At 37.4% G+C, this 21769-nt stretch overlaps 1 protein-coding gene across 1 annotated transcript in view; it reads right to left on the bottom strand.

The window, feature by feature from the left end:
* Positions 1 to 17251: 17251 nt before the first annotated feature.
* Positions 17252 to 21769, bottom strand: part of LOC107716900 (protein broad-minded-like) — a 41570-nt gene continuing 37052 nt past the window's right edge. The window contains exons 33-34 of the mRNA XM_016523521.1: positions 20869 to 21057; positions 17252 to 17898 (exon numbers count right to left, since the gene is read on the bottom strand). Coding sequence (XP_016379007.1) covers positions 17779 to 17898; positions 20869 to 21057 — 309 coding nt within the window. The 3' untranslated portion in view covers positions 17252 to 17778. The remainder of the gene's footprint in view (positions 17899 to 20868; positions 21058 to 21769) is intronic.

The raw sequence follows: 21769 nt of genomic DNA, 5'->3' as shown, positions 1-21769 counted from the left end.
ATTGCAAGGCATGGCCTCATGTGGCTTATTGCTTTAATATGTAAAAACTCATTAGGTGGTCAATAACCTCATGCAACAAAAAACTCTGGCCACAATAACCTCAGGTCAAAATCCTATTAAAAGAATACTTTGCTATTCCATTCGAACCGTTTTTCAATATGCCCCTGAGCTTTACCATTTAAATGCTGTAAATTATTACAGATCCTTGTCATATATCATGTCATTGAACTAATTTATCTCAGTGAGCTTACAGACTGAACACATTAAGACTCACCCAGCGCCTCACAGCTGGTGAACTACCTGCAATTTCAGACCTGGGTGAGCCTGTGATTGGAATGTGTGCTGTCAGTCTGGCTTGAAAGACAATTTTTGGAACAGTCTGCAGATAAAATGTATGCCTCCCTCCTCAGCTGGCATTTCTGAAGTCAGAGACACATAATTAATGATGTCACTCATTGGGGATTGCACCACCGGTATGCTGGGATACACCGAGTCAGAGCCGAATGCAATAGTGTGGCTTTTCTCGTTGTGTCCAGGCCATCAAGTGTTGTCACCACAGTTAGAAAGAGATATGACCGTAGTCTCCCACCCTCGGTATGTGTCCATGCGTGCATGTTATTTCCCTGCAGGGCCATATTGCTGTGGGTACAAAGAAGAAGGCACACATAAAAATTAGCTACTTTTATGCCCTGTGTACCCCCTCCCTCCATTCTGTTCACGCTGGGCTTCTATATTACGCCCACTCAAACAAACTCCCATCCCGCAAGAGCGCGTCCCAGTTTAATGAGGCCAGAGAGCACATATTTACTGAAATGAGAAACTCCCAATGAGAGCAATATCTCTTATGTGCACAGATATTACCACTTATATGTTGAGCGCTTGCATTCCCAATGAGCAATCATTGCTGGATTATGAATTCACAAAAACCTAAGGAAAAAAATTGTTAGGATAAATTCTAAGTTTGTAAGAAGGGGTAATAGAAAAAGTTTTAAAATATTTTCTCTCTCTCTCTCATATATATATAAAGATTTTTTTTGTAAATCCAGCCACAGACCCCTAAAAAATTTTCAAATGCAAATTTCTATATTCCAGTATTTCTTTTTAATTGTACTTAAATTGGTAATTTTAACAGTACCAATAATGTTAAATCTTTTTTGATAAATTTAGCCATGTATCTTTTTTTTTTATGTAACAAGCACATTAAGATTTCTGACTAAAACACAAGTATGTTAGACTACAAAAGTAAAATATTGTGGTAATAATAAGCATTATATGTAGTATAAATTTAAATTCATGAATTGAAATTTAATTTGACCTTTTGGGATTTAAGACAAGGGTAAAGCTATACTAACTATACTAACTTAAAGGTCCCCTGAAATGCTTAGAAACACGCAGCCTTACTCTATGTGTTGACGTCATTTTAACTGAAACAGGAAGACAGGGTGGGACATATCAAGAAGCAGCCCTGCCCCTTTTTAAAATAGCCAATAGCATTCGTTTATATCACAGCTGGCTAGAGCCGTTCAGAGCCGTTGAGCTCCGTAAAGCCGCATTTGACAGGGTATGCCAGCCACAATCTCATCCATATTGCTAAAAAATCTAGCATTCTGTGTAGAATTCAAATAGCTCCGATACATTTTGTGGTCTGCGCCGACTCGCGCATGTGATCCGCTCCATGCTATCGTGTCTCTGGACCGGAGCAGAGTGTGTGTGCGGTGCGATGGTTAGCGTGACACAGCGCGAAACCAGACTTCTTTTTTTCCTCAATGGAAAGCATAGTTACACTGTCTGAATCGTTCCCTGTCCCCTATATAGTGCACTACGTGCCATTCACTGTACAGAAAATACTAATTCTGTGGACAAGTGACAGATTTCAGCCGCGGCTTCAGCGTCTATTTTATAGTGTAGGGGCGGCCGCTTCGGATTCTAGAGAGCATTTGATTGGACAGAAAGTTTGATGAGAAGCTGAAGTACGATGTGACGTCAAAAAAATCGTTGAGCCATTTTGGCGGAAGTGACGAACTGCAAGCTTTGAATGCTTATATCTTCTAAATGCGAATTTTGTCACTGTTTTGGAGCACACTGCCTTATAGATAACCTTAAGACTAACATATTGATACTAACACCCAAAAAACGTTAATTTTGATTTCATGGGGACTTTAAGGTTATTTATGATGAAGTTTAAGATATTATGTATTTTTTTCTCAGGAACAATTTTTATAAAAAATTTAATAATAAAATACCTTAAGTTCTTAAAAAATAATTTTTGTGAATCCAGCCCCAGACCCCTTAAATTTCTTCAAATGCATATATATACAATATATACATATATACAAAATTTGAGATTTGTGTATAATGTTGTAAATAAAATGATTATTGAAAGATTAATGGAGAATATTTAACAGGAAAATACTATTTTGGTTTTTAGGCCACCCTCTCTCTCTCTCTCTCTCTTGTCATCATCTTCAGCTTTCCAAGTCCTACCTATCAAATCCCGACCCTGTCCACTGCTTCCGTTCTGCTTATCGCCCCAGACAGTAAAGAGGAAAAAGGAACTTTGACTCTGGTCAAAAGTGGCTAATTCACTGCAGGACAGAAAAAGACTGAGGGTCACAAAGTCTATAATGGAGGAGCAAAAGAAATTAACAATCTCTTGAAGAGCTAGAGGACGAGATCTAACGATCCAGGCTAAACAGTAGACTACATGCATGCAATCAGCCGTTATTGATTGCTTTCTAAAATAGCTGAAAGCATGAGTATTTTTGAATGTCCAAAAATGGCTGTTATAGATGGATTATGTGATCAGTGGGCGCAAATCACAGCTATTCTGCATCAGTGCTTTATATACTTTAATAGCAGTGTGAAGTAAACTCTTTCCTCTTTCTCAACAGAGTTGAATTATTCATGCATAAAGCTGCATGTTTTAGCTCATGTACATGAGCTGATACGGATGCATGCAGGGTTTTGGCAACATATCAGATCAAATGTGCTGCAGACGACCTAAAAACATGTTTAAGCCATACTGGATTAATATTTCATTTTTGAACATATGCTTCAAAGGGGGGAAAACTGACTAGGTCGGCCGCTTGGGATTTGTTTTTTCAAAGTAATCAATCTTATTTTGGCTCACGCAAGGCGATCTGCTTTGCTGTTCCTGTTCCCAGATCAGTACCTGGAGATGATCTCTTGAAACTCAAACTTCTGAAAGGAAGAAAAAAAACAACAACAACGGTAAAACTTAATGAAAAGCAGATAAACTCTGAAGGTGAAGTATTTTTTTATTCACTAAACTGAATATACCTGATTCAGTTTTCAAAATGAATACAGTTTCAAAATAAATAAAGGTGTTTTTTTATAGTGAGGACTTTGACTTAAAAGATCATCTGAAGTAAATTTGGACAAATGATGAAAATAAAATCAGCAGGAGACGCTAATTTGAATCTGTAGCTTTCCACACTCTAATCATACAATAATGTGGTTAAACAACTGTCAAACTACTATCATTGACATCTAGATTAATGCAAAAATGACATGCAAAAATCAATGAGTTTTCCAAATCCAGCTCCTAAACTTGTGCACTTCTAAAAAATTTATTAACTTCACCTCATCTAATTAGCTATGCCAGTTACTGAATCTGCATAACCTCAAATGAAGGCTGACACATTTAAAGGGGTCATATGATGCTTTTTTAAAGATCATTATTTTGTGTATTTGGTGTAACAGAATATGTTGACATGCTTTAATGTTCAAAAAACTATGCACAATCAGCTTGTAACACTCCAAAGAGAAAGGAAAACTTGAAATCGCATCATATGACCCCTTTAAAGCAGGAGTCTGCATATGATGAACCATACATGTTTAAGCATATCTACGGATTGAAACCACAATTAAAAATGAAAGAGAGAAAACATATTAACATAGTAATGTAGCTGATTTATTGCAGAGTGAAAACAAAATGAAGGAATATGTAATCAATTTCAATAAATCAAACATAAAAATTGAAATAAATAAATGACTTTTTAAATAGACAAATTAATAGACATGTAAAACTGTTGATTTAAATCATGTTTTAAAATGTAGTTAAATAAGAATAAAATAATAAATCAATAAATAATTTTTTAATTGAAAAATAAATGAACGTATTTAAAACTTCATCTAATTCATGTTTAAAATGTATATAAGACAATAAAATAATGACCAAAAAAAATGTTGCCAGTTGCTTTTCTTTGTCAATCAAATTAAAAAAATAACATTGGACAGTTCAGTCAGTTCACTGGAAAAGAGCATGAAAAATTCTACAAAATTTCTTCTGTGTTTCATGCAAGAAACAGTCACAGGTTTGGAGCGACGTGAAAGTTTTCATTTACAGGTGAACTAACAAACTATCCACCCAACGTAGAGACTCATTCATCTCCAAACCGTAGTGGAAAACTTTTTTTTTTTTTAATCCAAGCAGAATCGCAATTCATTATTTATTTGCCAGTGATAATAACTTTCAGAAACTTTGCCTGGGGTTGTTTAGAACAGCACAAGTCTGATGCAGCCTCAGCGTCCAAAAATAATTGCCTATACCTCTGTGATGATGTATGTTTAATTTAAAATGAACCGTGAAACTGAAGACGTGTTTGTTTTGCTTTCACCACACACAGACACAGAGGAACGTGGAAAGATTACAGACAGTGGCCTGCAGTTGTGTGAATTAATGGCCGTATCTCAGCGGTGTTGCTGCTGGCCAGGCGTTCCTCTGACTCTTGTATTGTTATATCAGTGTCAGCCAGATTAATGGTAGTAATGGAGACCTCTCCCCAAACACCATAATCACAGCCAGAAGACAGCCGCCTGTTTTCGACATCCGTCTCACAAGTAATATTTTAACATCCTCACACAAAGTTGAACCCCGCACAATCACTGTCGCTCAATGACTTCTTTGGCAGTCCAGAACACTGGCTCCACAAACCCAGTCATTATCTAACCTAGGGTATAATCAACAAAATCATGAACTAGCAGTTTAGACAGCTTTACTAATGAAGGGAGAGTTCTAGTTTAGCTTGCTGGTGATTTGGCCAGAGGAGAACCGGTTTCTCCCAAAGTTCTTCTCCATTTCTGTCACCTAATAGAATTTGGGTTCCTCTTTGCCATTTGGCTTGCTTAGTTGGGGTTAAAAAGACACTTAATATTCAGAAGTATCAATTTGATGGCACTGACACGATTGGATGAGAACAAAACTTGAACTGAATTGAGCTGAATAATGACACCATTTTTTTCTGTAGAGCTGCTTTATAACTGAATCTAATTTGTTCATACTTGATGACTTTTTCTACATTGACACTGTTATTGAATCGAACTGAATCAACATTGAACTGACTCGAGCTGAATAATGACACTACTCTCTTCAGCTGAGCCGCTTATCTCGGAATTGATCTTGTTTAGTAATTGATACACTTTATAGCTATTAAAATGAACTGAATCAACACTGAACTGACTTGAGCCGAATAATGACACTATTGTCTTCTGTAAAACTTTTTTATAGCTGAATGGAATTTGTTTATAATTGATGCGTTTTGCAACATCGACACTGTTATTGAACCAAACTGAATCAACATCGAACCGACTCAAGCTGAATAATCACACCGTCTTCAGAGTCACTTATTACTGAATTGAACTTGTTTTTATAATCGACATACACTTTACACAGTAATTGAACTTAACTGAATCAACACTGAACTGACTGAAGCTTAATAATGACTATTGTCTTTTAAAGCTGCTTTACTGCAGAATTTGGACTTATATTTGATTAAGTTTGCATAGATTCTGTTACTTTCCTGTTTAATGCCGTTTAGGCTGTTTTGAAACAATCTCTATTGTTCATGACAGTGACTTGACTTGAAGATCATTCACCCAGTGGAATAAAAAAATACAAATAGCAGTGATCAAAATAGTGGTTTACAACAGCTAGTGCAGAAAAACAACAGTGCATTAATATACCTCCACAGTTTGAGTGAACGGCCCTGACCTGCTCTCTCAGCATAATATAAAGACCTGCTTTTTCTACTCCGTAAGGACTGATGAGAAAATAAGACTCTTGGTGTGATAGAAATGCATCCATCACAAGTAGTACAACCTTCAACATTTGGCAGAGAGGAAAAACTGCACCTAGACACACACGCGCACACGCGCACGCACACACGCGCGCACACACACACACACACACACACACACACACACACACACACAGAGAGAGAGAGAGAGAGAGAGAGAGAGAGAGAGAGAGAGAAGGAATTAAAAACTAATCTGAAAACAGAAAGCTTAAAAGCAGCATTCATTTAACCAATTTTTTTATAGCTTGTGACGCCCAGTTGCCAAATCCTCAAGCTGAGAAACAAAGCAAATAAATCTCTGATTTATTGAATCAAAGATTTATTGAACCATATTTAAATATATCATATTGTGATTTTTGACTTTCAGTTCAGCAAGCTGCCTCTGCACAAATACATATTCTGGCTCTCGGCAGCATAATTGGTTTTCAGATTGCAGTCAAACATCGTATCGTTTGGAACATTGAAGAATACGACTGAAAGATCCTCATTAGATGCTTTCCAAGCATATGGGCTTTTACTGTGCAACTGAGACCTTGAGAATTCAGCCATGAATGTGTAAGCGTCTGCTAGGGCATAATTATCGATCTAACAAGATAAAGAAAAGCTCCGTACAAAACGAGTGCTTACACGGGTTTGCGTCTCAATGAATGTTTCACCTCGAGGTGAGAGCGTGTCATTCAACAGGAGAGGCTGAAATTATGATCTGATCACCTAGGTTTCTTAGTAATTACTCATATTGTGCAAATGCAAATTTGTGCATTGAATGCATTATTTAAATTAGTCGAATTACAAAGCTTCTGTTTTGCTTCCCTGTCGCAGTCTGAAATTCTGATCTCTCCATATGTGTCACTTGTTTTTTAGGTTAAACTGGAGGATAACTTCTGAAGTCTATGATAAAAAGGGCTTCTAGACAATGCACTTTACTGAAGTTAGTACGAACAGACTTTTAATCAGAGTAGATATTTACTTAAAAATGAGACTATGAGGGATTAAAGTCAGTTTAATATGTCATATAGTCTTCAGGTCATTAGTCATGTCTAATTTTTATGTAGTCCCGAGGTTTTTTGTCTACAGTACATTTACTGTATGGGAAGTCTTAAAACACAGTCAATTTACTGATGCAAGGATGTCTGTAATACCAGAGAGATATCCCAGAGATATCCTCAATACTAAAATACTGATTCCAGTTATTTTTCTAGTTGTACAAAAACAGTTGTACATAACAGTCTGCTATGCTGCTTGATGTTGCAAACTGGTATTTGTTATCATATTATTTTAATTTATTATAGTAATCATAAACACAGGTTTGTAGAGCAAATAGTTTGACCATGTACTGTTGTTTTATTATTCTTCTAGTTATTTACCTATAGTGGCTGAATCAAAAGTCTTGCACATTCACAAGAAATAGCTTACTTTCACATTGAAACATAAGGTGTATATCAGTTTAACTAGATGAACCATAAAAAAAAAAAAAAAAAAAAAGGAAAATTTTTGAATGTCCATCAAAAGAGAAAGATTGTTTCTGCCACATGGTGTAGTTACAGCATCTACCAGCAGAGGCTAATGGTCCATGCTAACTAACAACACCTTTATTGGATGTAAAGCATGACGACAAAAAAAAAAAGGTGGATTTAATGGATTTAAATATTGTAAAAGTATTAAAATGCTTGATCAAATTCATTAAAATACAGTGGGTATAGAAAAGAATCAGCCCCCTTTAAAATAATCACATTTTGTTGCTCTGTAGCCTGAAATGAAGATGGACACAGTTTTTGTTTTATCCAGCTGTATTTGCTCAGTGCAACTTATAACATCCAAGTGAAAGATATAACACCAACATGTCAGAAAAAATAAAAATAAAAACAACAAAATTACTGAGTTGGAAGCTCTGATTAGGCCATGCAAGGACATTCACCTTTTTCTCCTTCAACCACTGTGTGCTCAGTTTTGCTGTGTGCTTTGGATCATTATGTTGGAAGGAAAACCTTCTTCCCATTGACAACTTTCTGGCAGAGGGCAGCAGATTTTCCTCAAGAATTTGATGGTGTTTTTCTCCATCCATTTTTCCTTCCATCCTGACAAGTGCTCCAGTCCCCGCTGCAGAGAAACACCCTCATAACAGGATATTACCACCTCCATGCTTTACTGTAGGGATGCTGTTATTTGGATGGTGAACTGTATTGGATTTCCGCCAGACATATCATTTGGTGTTGAGGCCAAATAATTCATGCCAAATAACTCATCTGCCTCAGAATCTTCAAGGTGTGTTTAGGCAAAGCTCAGTCGTGACTGCATGTGGCCTTTCTTGAGGAGTGGCTTTTTTCTTGCAACCCTCCCATACAAGCCACATTTGTGGAGAATTTGTGATATTGTTGTCATATGCACACAATGACCACTCTTTATCATAAATTCCTGCAACTGCTTCAGAGTTGCTGTAGGCCTCTTGGTCGCCTCTCTGACCAGTTTCCTCCTGGCTCTTTCATCAAGTTTGGAGCGACGTCCTGATCCAGGAAGGGTCTGTGTTGGACCAAATACCTTCCACTTCTTAATAATAAACTTTATTGTGCTTCTAGGTATTGATAAAGCCTTTGAATTTTTTTTTTGTGTCCATCTCCTGACTTGTGTCTGTCCACAACTTTATCCCGGAGATCTTTTGACAGTGCCTTGCCACCCATAGCTGATTGTTTGCTTCAGTTTGCACTACCAAGGACTACTTTTCATGCTGAGCTAATCAAAATGACCACAGCTGATCACAGTTGAAAGTCAAATGGCTTTGTGTGCCATTGAGAAGGTGATGAGCTACACCGCCGTTGAGAAGGTGATGAGCTACACCTAATTGAGTTTACAAGTAATTTTTACGAGGGGATGATCCTTTTTCCAACTCAGTGATTCTGTTTTTTTATTTTTATTTTTTCTGACATGTTGGTGTTATATCTTTCACTTGGATGTTATAAGTTGCACAGTAAATACAGCTGGATAAAACAAAAACGGTGTCCGTCTTCATTTCAGGCTGCAAAGCAACAAAATGTGATTATTTTAAAGGGGGGTGATTCTTTTCTACACCCACTTTATAGCACACAATGGGTGAGAGAAATTCCACAGACTCCGTACAGGCCTGGTTACAATCCTGCTCTGTGGCATGTGCATGTGTGAGTGTGTATTTCCTGTTGCTGTGCTAATGAAAGCTCATTGACACGCTGATCACAGACAGTGCAGCCACTGGGGCACGTCGCTAATTAACACCGACATAATCCGTGTCCCGCACTGACCTTTCCAGGCCTTCCAAGGTTTGTGCTGCTGGCACCAAAATTGATGTAAATTATTTCAGATTTCATGTATTTTCACCATGAAGAAGTATTGTCTGAAATGACTGATGATTATGTTTTCATGAAATGTGATTAAGAGGACAAAATGAAGGTGTGCTTTGAATGGGCTCTTCCTGATTAGTATTTCCTTTGATGGGCACATTTTGACATGATTACATTTCATCTTATACGGTCATTTATCCTTAGCTTTTGGATATTGGCCCATAATTCAGAAAATGCTAGAAATGGCTTCTGTTATCTAAGCAAGCCCTTCATGATCAATGAGAAAAGAGTCTAGTGAACTTTAAAGGGCTTCTTTATTGAGTATATACAGTGACCCCAAAATGCACTTGGATACTTAAGCCACACATCAAAATGTCTGAATTCCATCGCGTTATATAAGAAAATATCAAACAAAGTGGCGTCTGCAAATAAAAGATGCAAGAACTTTTCTCAGAACTTTTAAAATAATGCATGAGACATTTTGTGGCTTCAGTGTCCAAATGCTTTTTGAGGGCAAAAGGAATGCATATAACTTATAACAGAATAACAGACGAGAACAACTTTTGGAGGAAAAGCTCAGGCAATGGTGCAAAAAGAAAGCACAAAAACAACATAAAGAATAACAACAACCAAAAACTCTTTGGGTGTCAGATGTCAGCGCTGTCTGGTGTCTACTCTATGCAGTCGTTTCATAGGTGATAACAACAACAACATATCTGTTTAAAGGGGTCATGTTTAATGCAAAAACATCTCTAAAGCGGCAGTCTCACAGAATGTAATGAGCAATTTCAGGAAGCCTCATGTGCACATTACAGTTCAGGATGGTAAAATATTCTTAAAAACAACCATTAACCCTAAAGACTAACCGAAGCATAATTACAACACTTGTAAGCTATTAAATAAAACCTATTTTTCACTAAATACAGGTTAACCAACATATTATGATACAAATTTGAGTATAAGATGTAGTTATATTTATTATTTGAATAATTATTGATTATATTAATCTCGTGCTTGCAAGGATATTCAAGAAAGTCAAAGCATATGTAATTGAATACTTATGGCGCTTTTCCACTGCATGGTACGGCACGGTACGGCTCGGTACGGTTCACTTTTGGGGGGTTTTCCACTGGGTACAGTACCTGGTACCTGGTACCTGGTACTTTTTTAGTACCACCTCGGTTGGGGTTCCAAGTGAACCGTACTTATGAGTCGTGGTAATAGAGGCGGCGCAACTATAACGACATGTGAATAATCCCGCCCACTCTAAAGCGGTACTGAACTGCAGTGGAAACGCAAACCGTGCCGAGCCGAACCGTGCCGTACTGAGCCGTACCGAGCCGACTCGTACCACGCAGTGGAAAAGCGCCATTAGTGTGCCACTATTTTGCATCTGTATAAACCCAGCATTGCAATTTTGTGCAATGTTTTTGAACAATTCACACCATAACAAAATATGCATAAACATAATTTTAAAACAAGTGGTTACCTAAAAACAAGAAACACATTTTCAGTATAAATACTTAAGTCTCTGAGGGTTAAACTTGAGTTGAACCTATAAAACTCCTTTACAAAGCCTCATTGTACCTGAAAGTCAACTGTCATTGTCCCCCGAAGCACCATAGTTCTGAATCTCATAACCGTGGATCACATCAAACTGCTAAGGAAATGAAAAGATGCGTCAGTTTAGAGAATTTATGATAATTTCATATTTGATGTATTTCAGGTTTTATAGTTAGCACATTTGGTGGCTAATATCCCACAATCTTTTCTCATCGAGTCGTTTCTGCTTCAGTATTGTAGTACAAGGCTCTAGGCCTACTTTAAACTAAGAAAATTGCTCTTTGAGTCATAGGTCTAATCAGAAAGAATGCTCCAATGATTATATCCCAAGGAATTCATAACCGGCAATGATTTAGTACCGTGGCACCATCAACAGGAAATGAACAACGCCGGTCACAAATAACCAAGGAGGCCATTTGTAAGAATTTAGGAGCTGCAGTGAAAAATATCTTGAATCCCAGCTTGTATATTTTCATCACAGACATCCTTCTGAGAAAATGGAACTGGAACATCTCTCTCTCTCTCTCTCTCGTCATAGTTTGATGCTTATGTTTATACAACTAACAATCTAACAGTATTCTAATCGTGGGTAGAAAATAATAGCTTATGATGTTCAAAACAGGTCTGCAAATCAGCCCAAATATGTCAAATTGGTTAAAATAAACCAATTACAAAGTTAACAACTAACTCGCCTGACATTATCATTTTAGATTCCAAACGAACTTGACCTCTTGAGCTGATTTTAGTGACTCCTCCTCAGCTTGGTGAAATCTCTAACGCCTCTGACCATCATGACACCTGCACTGCTTTCAGGCAATTTGCTGGCTAATGGTCTGATATGAAGGTGACCATTCATAATAATAGAACAACAACAGTTAGTGTTAATGAAGTGCACATGGAAAATATTGTTACCGTATTTCTGTAATTAATTTCCTTTTTAGTTCTTCCACTTAAAAACATTAGAAACAACTGATTTAAACTTAAGTTGCAACTTGGATTAAACTTAGATGCAACTTGGTTTGAATGTATGAATATAAACATACTACAGTATTATAGAATCAGTGTTAATTGAATCAGGGATTTTGTCTCATTTCAGAAGACTGAAATGACTACTGGAGATTGTAGATGTGCGTGTGTGTGTGTGCACTTACCAGGGTTAATTGTCAGTCTGATACCTAAGATCTCTGTTAGCCGCTCTGCCATGACTCAGACCTTTCCGTGGTGACATCTGTCATTAATGTTTCAGAGCTCAAGCACTCCGTTGAGACTGTTGCTTGTCTGCTGATGGGGCTGTATTGATAAATGAAAAGCATTAAGCAGAAGCTTGTTTGATCTGCTCAGTGGAGGAAGCCACAGAAGCTGCTGGCATACCAATTTACACCCATCATTTATCTTTCCTTGTATGCTGTCTGTAAGCACTCATGTTTATTTTTAACTATATATTGCTGATATGAGGTCTTGGGGTGGGCTCTTTTGATATGTGGCAGCAAGTTCCAGTCACATTTTTTTCCCTATTAAATCGTCTTGTAGTCCAGATAAGGTTATACAGTATATTCATATGCACCAGGTTACTCTAGTCAAAAAGCAATCAATCAACAGATCAATTTACTGCAAAACACACTCAGTAACACCTGGAGTGTGCTTTGACTGAACTCCCATCTGCAGGAATGAAATTAACTTTTGCCAGGAAAGATGCCAACCATCACATCACCATTAAATGGTCTCATCAGTTTGTGCCACATTTATATGCACTGCACAGATTGCATACATTATGTAAAATCAAAGCCAATAATAGGCACTTCACAGTGAAAAGGAGGCAGGAGACAATGAAAAAAAAAAATCTCAGCTGTCCACGCAATGTGACGGTGATTTTAGAACTGTCAAAGGAAATTAAAAATAAAAATTTATTTATGTGGCCAGTTAGACAAGCTTGATAGATTCTACTGGTCACAGACTAGACTTTACACTTCTCATGCTTGAGAATGACTGGACAGACAGACAGATAGATAGATAGATAGATAGATAGATGTCAAAGTGCATTGAATAGTACAGTATGCCACACAGCAGACAGAATCAAATGGCCTCACCTCTCTGATGTCTCCTTGGCTTTGACATGCACTTCTGCAATGATAGCTTCACTCAAACACTATCTGTGATCCGTGTTCATGTGGTTCGAAGAGACAGAGACATTCGAGAATAATGCTGTTTTTTGCCTGGGTTATCTGCACTAGTTGATCATCACACACTCATATTCGATTCATTGGACTCCCTCTGTGCTCTGGTAAGTATTGTGTTTCTGGTAATTCAAATGGCTGCCTGTATGATAACGCTAATAAGACTTTTTGCAATTAACCCGATGGTCTCGTCAGGTGGGCCTGAGGGGAAATTTGTGCTGATGGTGTCATTATGGGTTAGATCACAGCGAAAAGAGAATATCTGAAAAGAAAAGTCTACAAATACATTAGGAAAGAAGCCAGAGGACACAGTCGTGCTACTGCTGAACCACAATACGATTCAAATGGATGGTATTGATGGTGTGTGATGAAAGTGGCGCTCCAACTTGACTGAGGAAGCGTGTGTACAATACGTAATGTGTGTTATAAATTATTGGCTTCTTCTGACAGGGAATGGATGGGTTATGCTCATGTGGTAATCTTCTTCTGTCTCTCGTCTCCTTCGCTTCGCTTCCTTTCTTCGGTGCCTACTTTGAACATAAAAGAGTTTTACTTTCTGCAAAAAGTCCGTAGACTTTAACTCTCTTAGTTTGAGCCTGATCCATAAGCCTCTTCTATCTCACAAGGAACAAGAATTGACTCCCTCCATGTCATCCGTTTGCTGTAGAAGCTGACCTATCGTTGATGCTTCTGGGCTTTGAGTTAGTGGACAGGGAGAGTTAAAGTCATGCATTCTAATCACACGCTAATCAGTCCAGATTAGAATTGATACAGAGAGAAAATGGATTCATCCCTTGAGATTCTGGAGTTTAATGGAGATGGATAATGCTTGTGATATCTTCTTCAAAGACCCTCAGATTGATTGTGTGTCCATCAATGCACATTAAGTAGATATTCAATGACTGACACTTGAACAACAGTGCTAAAGGACAACTGCTTAGCTTCACCTGAAACACAGGACACATTCAAAACTGGACCATTAGCAAAAAGTACAGCAATACCAAAACAAAAAGTATGACTAACATTTATTTTAATAAAATACTACTGACAAACCTCATGTGCATCTGCAACTACATGTTGCAATATAAACAACCAGTCAGTAAATATAGTGATTTGTGTGTTAGAGTTAGTTAGTAAGTTAGTTTTAAAGGTAGGATAGGTGATTTTGGAGAGGCTAGCAATAGCAAGCTAGCTTTGAAAGCATAAGATCCCACCCTCCCTGCAAATCACTTTTCAAAGCCACGCCTCCTCCAAAACACATGAACGTGTACAGGCAGACCAGCGGCTAACCAGCAACGCGATGAGAGGTGGCGCTGGTGGATGTTTGAATGCAACGCTGTCAGATTCCCTCATGTCTCATTCACTGGTGAGAAAACATTACAGTACAAAGTGCATAATATCGTAGCCATCGGACCAAGGGATATGATTGGACTAAAATTTTACGGTCCTACGCCTTCCACAGAATAAATACACATAAATACATTTAGACCACCTAACTTAGTGACTTAACTTAGTGGATGTGAAGAGACTTTCAACCAGCATAATAATGTACGGTATGTGGAAAATGTGTTTTTTGAACCTTAAACAGCGTAAACACATTGCATTACAACAAATACACAAAATAATGTTTTTTTTAGCAATGTCATATGACCCCTTTAACACTGCAAGAGTTGCAGACAGGTCTAGATATTTAGCCTGCTAAATTATTTCTCGGACATCAGCAGCACGTCAGCGCTGGTTTCAGATCACGTCTTTGATATGGGCAGTTGTAGGCTAACGGTTAGAGAGTCGGACTTGTAAACTGAAGGTCACGGTCTTGGTACTGGCAGGAATTGTAGGTGGAGGGGCGAATGAACAGCGCTTCCAGCTTCAATACCCACAACTGAGCCATCAAAAAATGGCTGCTGCCCACTGCTCCGGTGTGTGTGCGTGCACTTGGATGGGACGAATGTAGAGCACAAATTCCAGTATGGGTTACCATACTTGGCCACATGTCACGTTGCTGATAATTCCCACTATGCAATCGTCACTCACATGAACATTGCCTCTGATTTCAGGCTGTAATTCGTAATCTCCAGAAAACTGTCAGAGTGAAAATCAGGCTTAAAATCGTGTTGTGACCTGGATTTAGTAGTGAAAGAAACTGAGGAAGGAAGGAAGAATGCACGTTTGAGAACCACCAAACAAAAAGGCTAAAAAAATTAAACTGGTTATTGGTTCACAACGCAACGCTAACAGAATTTTTTTTTTTCCGAAATTGATTCCAATGATATAGTTCTTCTGTGTCATTATCTGTGGCGTGGACTTCACCATTCTTATAGAATTCGAACAATTATTAAAACTTTATAGGTATTGTCCATGGTGTGAACGGCCCTTAATGCCCTACACACTTCAGATTACTCGTTTCAAGTGCTTCTCAGAGTGAGAAAAGGGACAGCGATGCTCACTTTCGAATGACATTCGCCCATTCATCAAGCAGATTCTTGAAGTGGAATTTGGCAGTCATAACAGGGATAATTAATGTGAAGGAGAATAATAAAGCATATTTACCAGAGAAAATCAAGCTAATGCAACTCCTAAAGCCTAATACAGACACAGATAGGTCTTAATTATCAGTTAATCAGTTTAATTACCCATAATTATCCTACCATTTTGGTCTGCAGACACATCATCTTCATCCATGCCACAAAAGCCTTGTATTGTCAATTTACAATGAGCCAACACAAGACACACTTTTGCTTTCCAGATGACTGTTGGCCAACAATCAGTCATTAAATCATTAACCTGATTAATGTGTACAGCTTGTTATGATAACACAAAGATGAAATCAACTGTTCACACACAACTGATTTTAATGCAGTATTTTTATCTGAGCATATAACACGTACGTTTATGGGAGACAATTTGTATTTTTTTTAAATGCAATGGAGAAAGTAAGTAAAAATATATGTACTCTGAGGGAACTTTTTACAGCTTAAAATTATGACTGCTTCTGCCTCCTACTGAATAAACAGTATGCAATATTTAGCAGTTGTTGTGAAGGAGAAAGACACCTCTCTAATGATCGAATTCATTATTCACTGTGTGAGTTACAGATGGCGAGGGTGAGAGATTGCATCTATGTGCCAATGACGGCCTGTCAACGTGATAACGCCTCTCTATACAGCTTTCTTAGGATGTGAATGAGACTGCAGATGTTAATATATGCATTTAAAAAAAAATTCCAACATGCACTACACAAGACTGCGTCAACAGCCTGTGAGTCATTGTATATTCAAGTGTTGACATGCTAGATCACACATACTTCATGTTTGATTGTCCATTAAGACAGCAATCAAGCATTCAAAAGCTTTGAATTGTTCATACTTACTGATGTCATATAACAGGCTGAGACTGCAAAATAACTCATGATCCTATATATGGGGTCAGCATTATTGAAAATTTGGGCAAAAAAGGACCATTGTCTATTGTCAACAGTGTTGAGAATCGATGTTTGAAGCACAGCTCATACAGAAGTCACTTTTAAACAAAGCAGCTTTCTGCTGGTCAACAAACTCATGTAACCAACTTGAACCTGTAGCAAAATCTGCATGGGGAAATCTTTCGCCTGCACACAAATCACATGGATTCCTATTGAAATGACTGGATTTTGCCCGTGAAAATTCGCAGAACAAAGGTAAATGTGTCTGGCCTTTAAGAATGTTGCTTGTCAGACTGTACAATATGAGCCCAGTGAGTAAAAACAAAATATATATTTTTTTACATTAGCAGTCTTATTTCAGACTGTACAATTATACAGTACATCTTAAAGCTTTTGCAATGATTAACAGTGCTGACACAATCGTGTCATATTCCAACATCATTACTGACAACTTACAAGTAATACTGAAGTGACACGAGCAGGACTGTGGATCCAAAAGTATGTATACTGTCAGAACTTTGTAGGAGGAAAGGAATAATATAAAATTAGTTGAATACTTTGAGTCCTGAAATTAGTCTAGGACAGGAAAATTGTACAAAAACAGACTAGAACAGATAAATGTGATATAAAATGTGATATATATATATATATATTTATATATTATTACATTTATCTGTATATAAAAATCCAACAATTCATGATGTTGTTTACATGTTACATACACACACACATATGCACCCACATATGCAATGCTCAAATATATAGCATAATTTTACATAAAATGCTGAATGCTGCAATTGAAATCAGAATAAAGTATTCCAGAATTCTGTGTTTTGGTGAGGGAAGTTTGATAATGCTTATGTAGAAAGGTTTGCTCTATCATTCCTTTAGCACATCACTTGGACCAATTCACTACAGTTACTTATTTACTATGCTTTATATATACCATTGAGTGAGAATATGGCTTTGAAGAGTTTCTGTTCTTATATTTATGATTCCCTGAGTGAGAATACTACAGTATTAGAATCCAAAAAAATCAAAGAGAATGAAAGCAAATGGGATATAGTCACATGGTGTTTGATAAAACAGTGCCCTCTTCACATATCGAGTATGTTGTGTTATAAAAACAGCTTTAAATCCATGCAACATTTTCAGTCTCATTCTGTACCACAAGCACTTTCTGTCCCTGCTGATCTTCGGTGGTCTGTTTCCTTCTAGCTGCTCCTTGGTAAGATGCTCCTCATATCCGAGAGCACCATGGATCTGTAGTTACGCTCCAGCCCCTCCATGTACTCCAGGTAATTACTCACCCTGAAGCCGTGGATTGGTTCCTCCTGCAAGCGGGCAAAAGAAGCACAGATCTGATGAGCAACGCTTGAGAGAGCCGATTTGCAGAAAAGAGGTAGAACAGGGTTATAACAGCTTTAGAATAGATTTGATATTTGAGTTTGATATTCTTATTCCAGTCCTGATTATCCTGCACACAGAGTGGCTAAAATCACCCTGAAAATGGTGTACAGCTGTATGAAATCATGCAAGATTTTACACATTATAAATATTGTGCCAAATCTCACTGCCTACAGTAACAAAAGGCATTTATTAATGAAACAAGAGGTTTACACAGATGCTATGTGAGGTGTGGCAATACTTTCTTGTACTAAATAAACAATGTGCCGCCTAATACACTCTGACATTTAGCTGGGGATAAATGATATCGTTGTTTAGACAAAGCCAAATGAATTACATTTTGTTTACGATGAGTCAGCGAATGCAAGTCCTAAAGCTATGCCTCAAGTTACAAAAGGACACTTTAGTTCATGGTGAATGGATGAAAATGAGAGAAAGGATAATAAACCTTTATGAGTTTGCTGCATTAAATAAAATATGCCTGCAGTGTAAGCAGTTGTGTGATATAACTGCAGACCACAGCAGTTGGTATGGCAATGACAAACAAAATAGATGAACTCACAATGCTTCAAGAGCAAACAAAAAACTAATGACTGTAATAATAATAATTTTGTAATCATAGTCTATTACAAAACAAATGCTAACCACTTTTATCCACTGCTAATGAATGCCAGATAATGCCATACATTCAATACGGAGCATCTTTCAGTAGAACTGAATAGAGTCAGATAATAATTGACAATAAGTGAAAAAGTAAATTAAAGAAAAATAGATAAAGATCATGAACTGGAATATGCTGCACTGATGACAGAAAGTCTTTTCCATTACAATTTTACATACAATAAAATTACGTATGACCTATTGTAAGATGAGATCTCATCAACTGCAGTCTTTGGTGAAATTGTAGGTATACTTCACTCAAAAATGAATTCACCATCAAGCCAGTCCAAACTTGTAAGAATTACTTACTTTCAAGGAAGTATGTTCACATTTTGAGGATTTGAGAAAAAAACAAATGTTCATATGACTTGGATTCCATATTCCACCTTGGCATGTCAAAATTGCTGACAGTACATCAGTACCAGAGGTGTTTAGTATCACTGATGTCAAACCTGATGTAATGAAGTTTGAATAGTAAATTTTGGGCTTTTGTTGTATGTCAAAAAGCAGCTTGGAGATTCTGCCAAATATATAATTTTGTATTGTGTAGAAGAAGAAATGTAGAAGAAAGTAAATGATGACAGAATTTTTTGTGTGTGTGTGTGTGTGTGGGTGTGCCTGTAAGTGTGTATGTGTGTGTGTGTATGTGTGAGTGTGCCTGTAAGTGCGTGTGTGTGTGTGAGTGTATGTGGTGGGGGTGGGGGGGGGGGGGGGGGGTCACACCATTAATGACAGCTGTGGAGTAGCAAAACAATGATATAAAACCACGGAGCCATTAGGAAGAAAGATTGTGAAAAGTCCAGATGTTTCCCTAAAGCTGAAAACAAGTATTTTGCCTACAAAGCCATTCAAAACTTGGCATGTCACTTGTTAGAAGAAGTAGTCGAGCAACAGAAGAGGACAGCAGCTTGTAAGTGTTTCTTTTCTCATTAGATTTTAGCACAGTTGTTGTACAAAACATTGCTTTGCTTACGGTGTTTACCGTGGTAAACGTGTGCTGAAGAGGCACAAAATCACTCTCACGGACCTTTTCCTGGACTGTTACCAGGAAATTGAAGTCATAAAATGTCTAAAGACATATTTTTCGTCAGCACCTGACCAATTAATACTAGCACTTACCTATTCTATTCTATTCATTTTTTCTAATTTATAAAAAAAAAAATCTTGCTATGTGTACTGTGCTAGACTAACTGAGACTTGTCACATCACTTGCATACTGTTGCTTCTATTGTTCTCCTCAATTGTAAGTCGTTTTGGATAAAAGCATCTGCTAAATGATTAAATGTAACTATAAAACTAGAAAATGGCTGCACGCTGGTGTGTTTAAAATTAAACGCTAAAAATTACATTTTAATTACAAGTGCTCATTATCTAAAGACATTAAAACTATTCCGCTGCCTATTGTTGCTGATAAAAACAATGAAAAAAGGCCTAAAATGGTTCTGCAGGATGCTTTGAACTCACTAGCCAGACTGTGTTATGGTTTTCAAAGTGTTGGATGTATTCGGTAGTGACAGACAATTGCTTTTGAAATCCTGCAAACAAAGAATGACTGTAGTTGAGTTTGATTTCTGCAATGTTGAATCATCCAAAATGGATTCATTGTACATTTACTCTGGCATTCAGCTTTAGAGTGACATCCGGAGGGATTGTTACGAGTAATTTACATCCAGATTTTTAATTTAGATGAAACATAGATACGTTTTGCAATCCTGGATATGTACAAATCCTCAGAAACCTTTCAGCAACTGTCTGAAACGTTTTCTCTATTGAACAGGGTACACTGTGAACACCGATGCACACACAAAGACTAAAAAGTTTTAAACTTTTAAGAGTGAACCAAGGACAAGAGTGTGCTAAATCTGATTTACTGCAGACACGCTTGCGCACTGTAAACCTCTGTGCTCCCTTAAAACATCACTGCCTCAGGTTTTTCTCACCTTAAAGGACTAGTTCAGCCAAAAATGAAAATGTTGTCATTATTTACTCACACTCATGTCTTTTGAAACAATTTCTTTCCTCTGAGAAGCACTTTTATGAGTTTATATGGCACTGTTTTTTCTTTTTGGAGCTTGACTGTCCCAGTTCCCCATCCACTTTCATTAAATGGAAAAGAGCAGTGTGAACATTCAGCTAAACATCTCCTTTTGTGTTCTACAGAAGAAAGTCATACTGGTTTGGAATGACATGAGGGTAAGTAAATGATATAATTTTCATTTTAAAAATTTATACTACACCTTAAGAAAGACCTGCAGGTCCTGCGTCTGTGTGTGCTGCAGGATATCCTGCTGCAGGTGACGGAGGGCAGAGATGCACATGTACACCTGGTAATCTGGTCCCATGATGACACATGTGGCTACATAGTGACAGATCTCAGGCCAGTCCAGGTAGTTCCAGAAGCACTGGCCAAGCCACTGAATACAGATCTGCAAAACAGGTAGGGGGAGAAACAGAAAGTGAGGAAAGGAGAGAGAGCAAGAATAGTAGTTTTGAGAAAATGCAACGTTTGTACCATACATTTTTTAAATCAATTGATATGAGATGCTGGAAAAATAAATAGTAAGATTAAAAACTTCTGAATTCTACCATGATGCCCTCAAGGTCATGATGCAGTCATTTACCTGTTAGAATCATTAATGACCACAAAACAAATCATCACATCATTTAATAAAATGCTTAATCAGCATTTTTGTTATTTTCCAGTAAAAATATTTACATTTATTTGAGATGTGAAACTGCAAGGTATTAAGGTTTTTTTTGAAAGAAATTAATACTTTTATTCAGCATAGTTGCATTAAATTTATCAAAAGTGACAGACAATATTGTTACAAAAGATTTCTATTTCAAATAAATGCTGTTCTTTTGAGCTTTCTATTTGAATCATGAACATAAAATTGTATCACGGTTTTTAAAGGGGTGGTTCATTGCGATTTCACTTTTTTAACGTTAGTTATGTTGCTGTTTGAGCATAAACAATATCTGCAAAGTTATGAAGCTGAAAGTTCAATGCAAACGGAGATATCGTCTTTTAAAATTCTGGCAGTTTAATGCCTACAAAAACAGCTGGTAGGGACTACAAGAAGTTACTTCCCGGGTTGGTGACATCACAAACCCAGATAAACCCCGCCCTCGGGAAAA

Source organism: Sinocyclocheilus rhinocerous, unplaced genomic scaffold, assembly GCF_001515625.1.
Source record: "Sinocyclocheilus rhinocerous isolate Xijiao unplaced genomic scaffold, SAMN03320098_v1.1 scaffold1874, whole genome shotgun sequence".
Classification (NCBI taxonomy): domain Eukaryota; kingdom Metazoa; phylum Chordata; class Actinopteri; order Cypriniformes; family Cyprinidae; genus Sinocyclocheilus; species Sinocyclocheilus rhinocerous.
The sequence above is the reverse complement of the archived record's forward strand: the minus strand, read 5'-3'. Positions and strand labels throughout refer to the sequence as shown.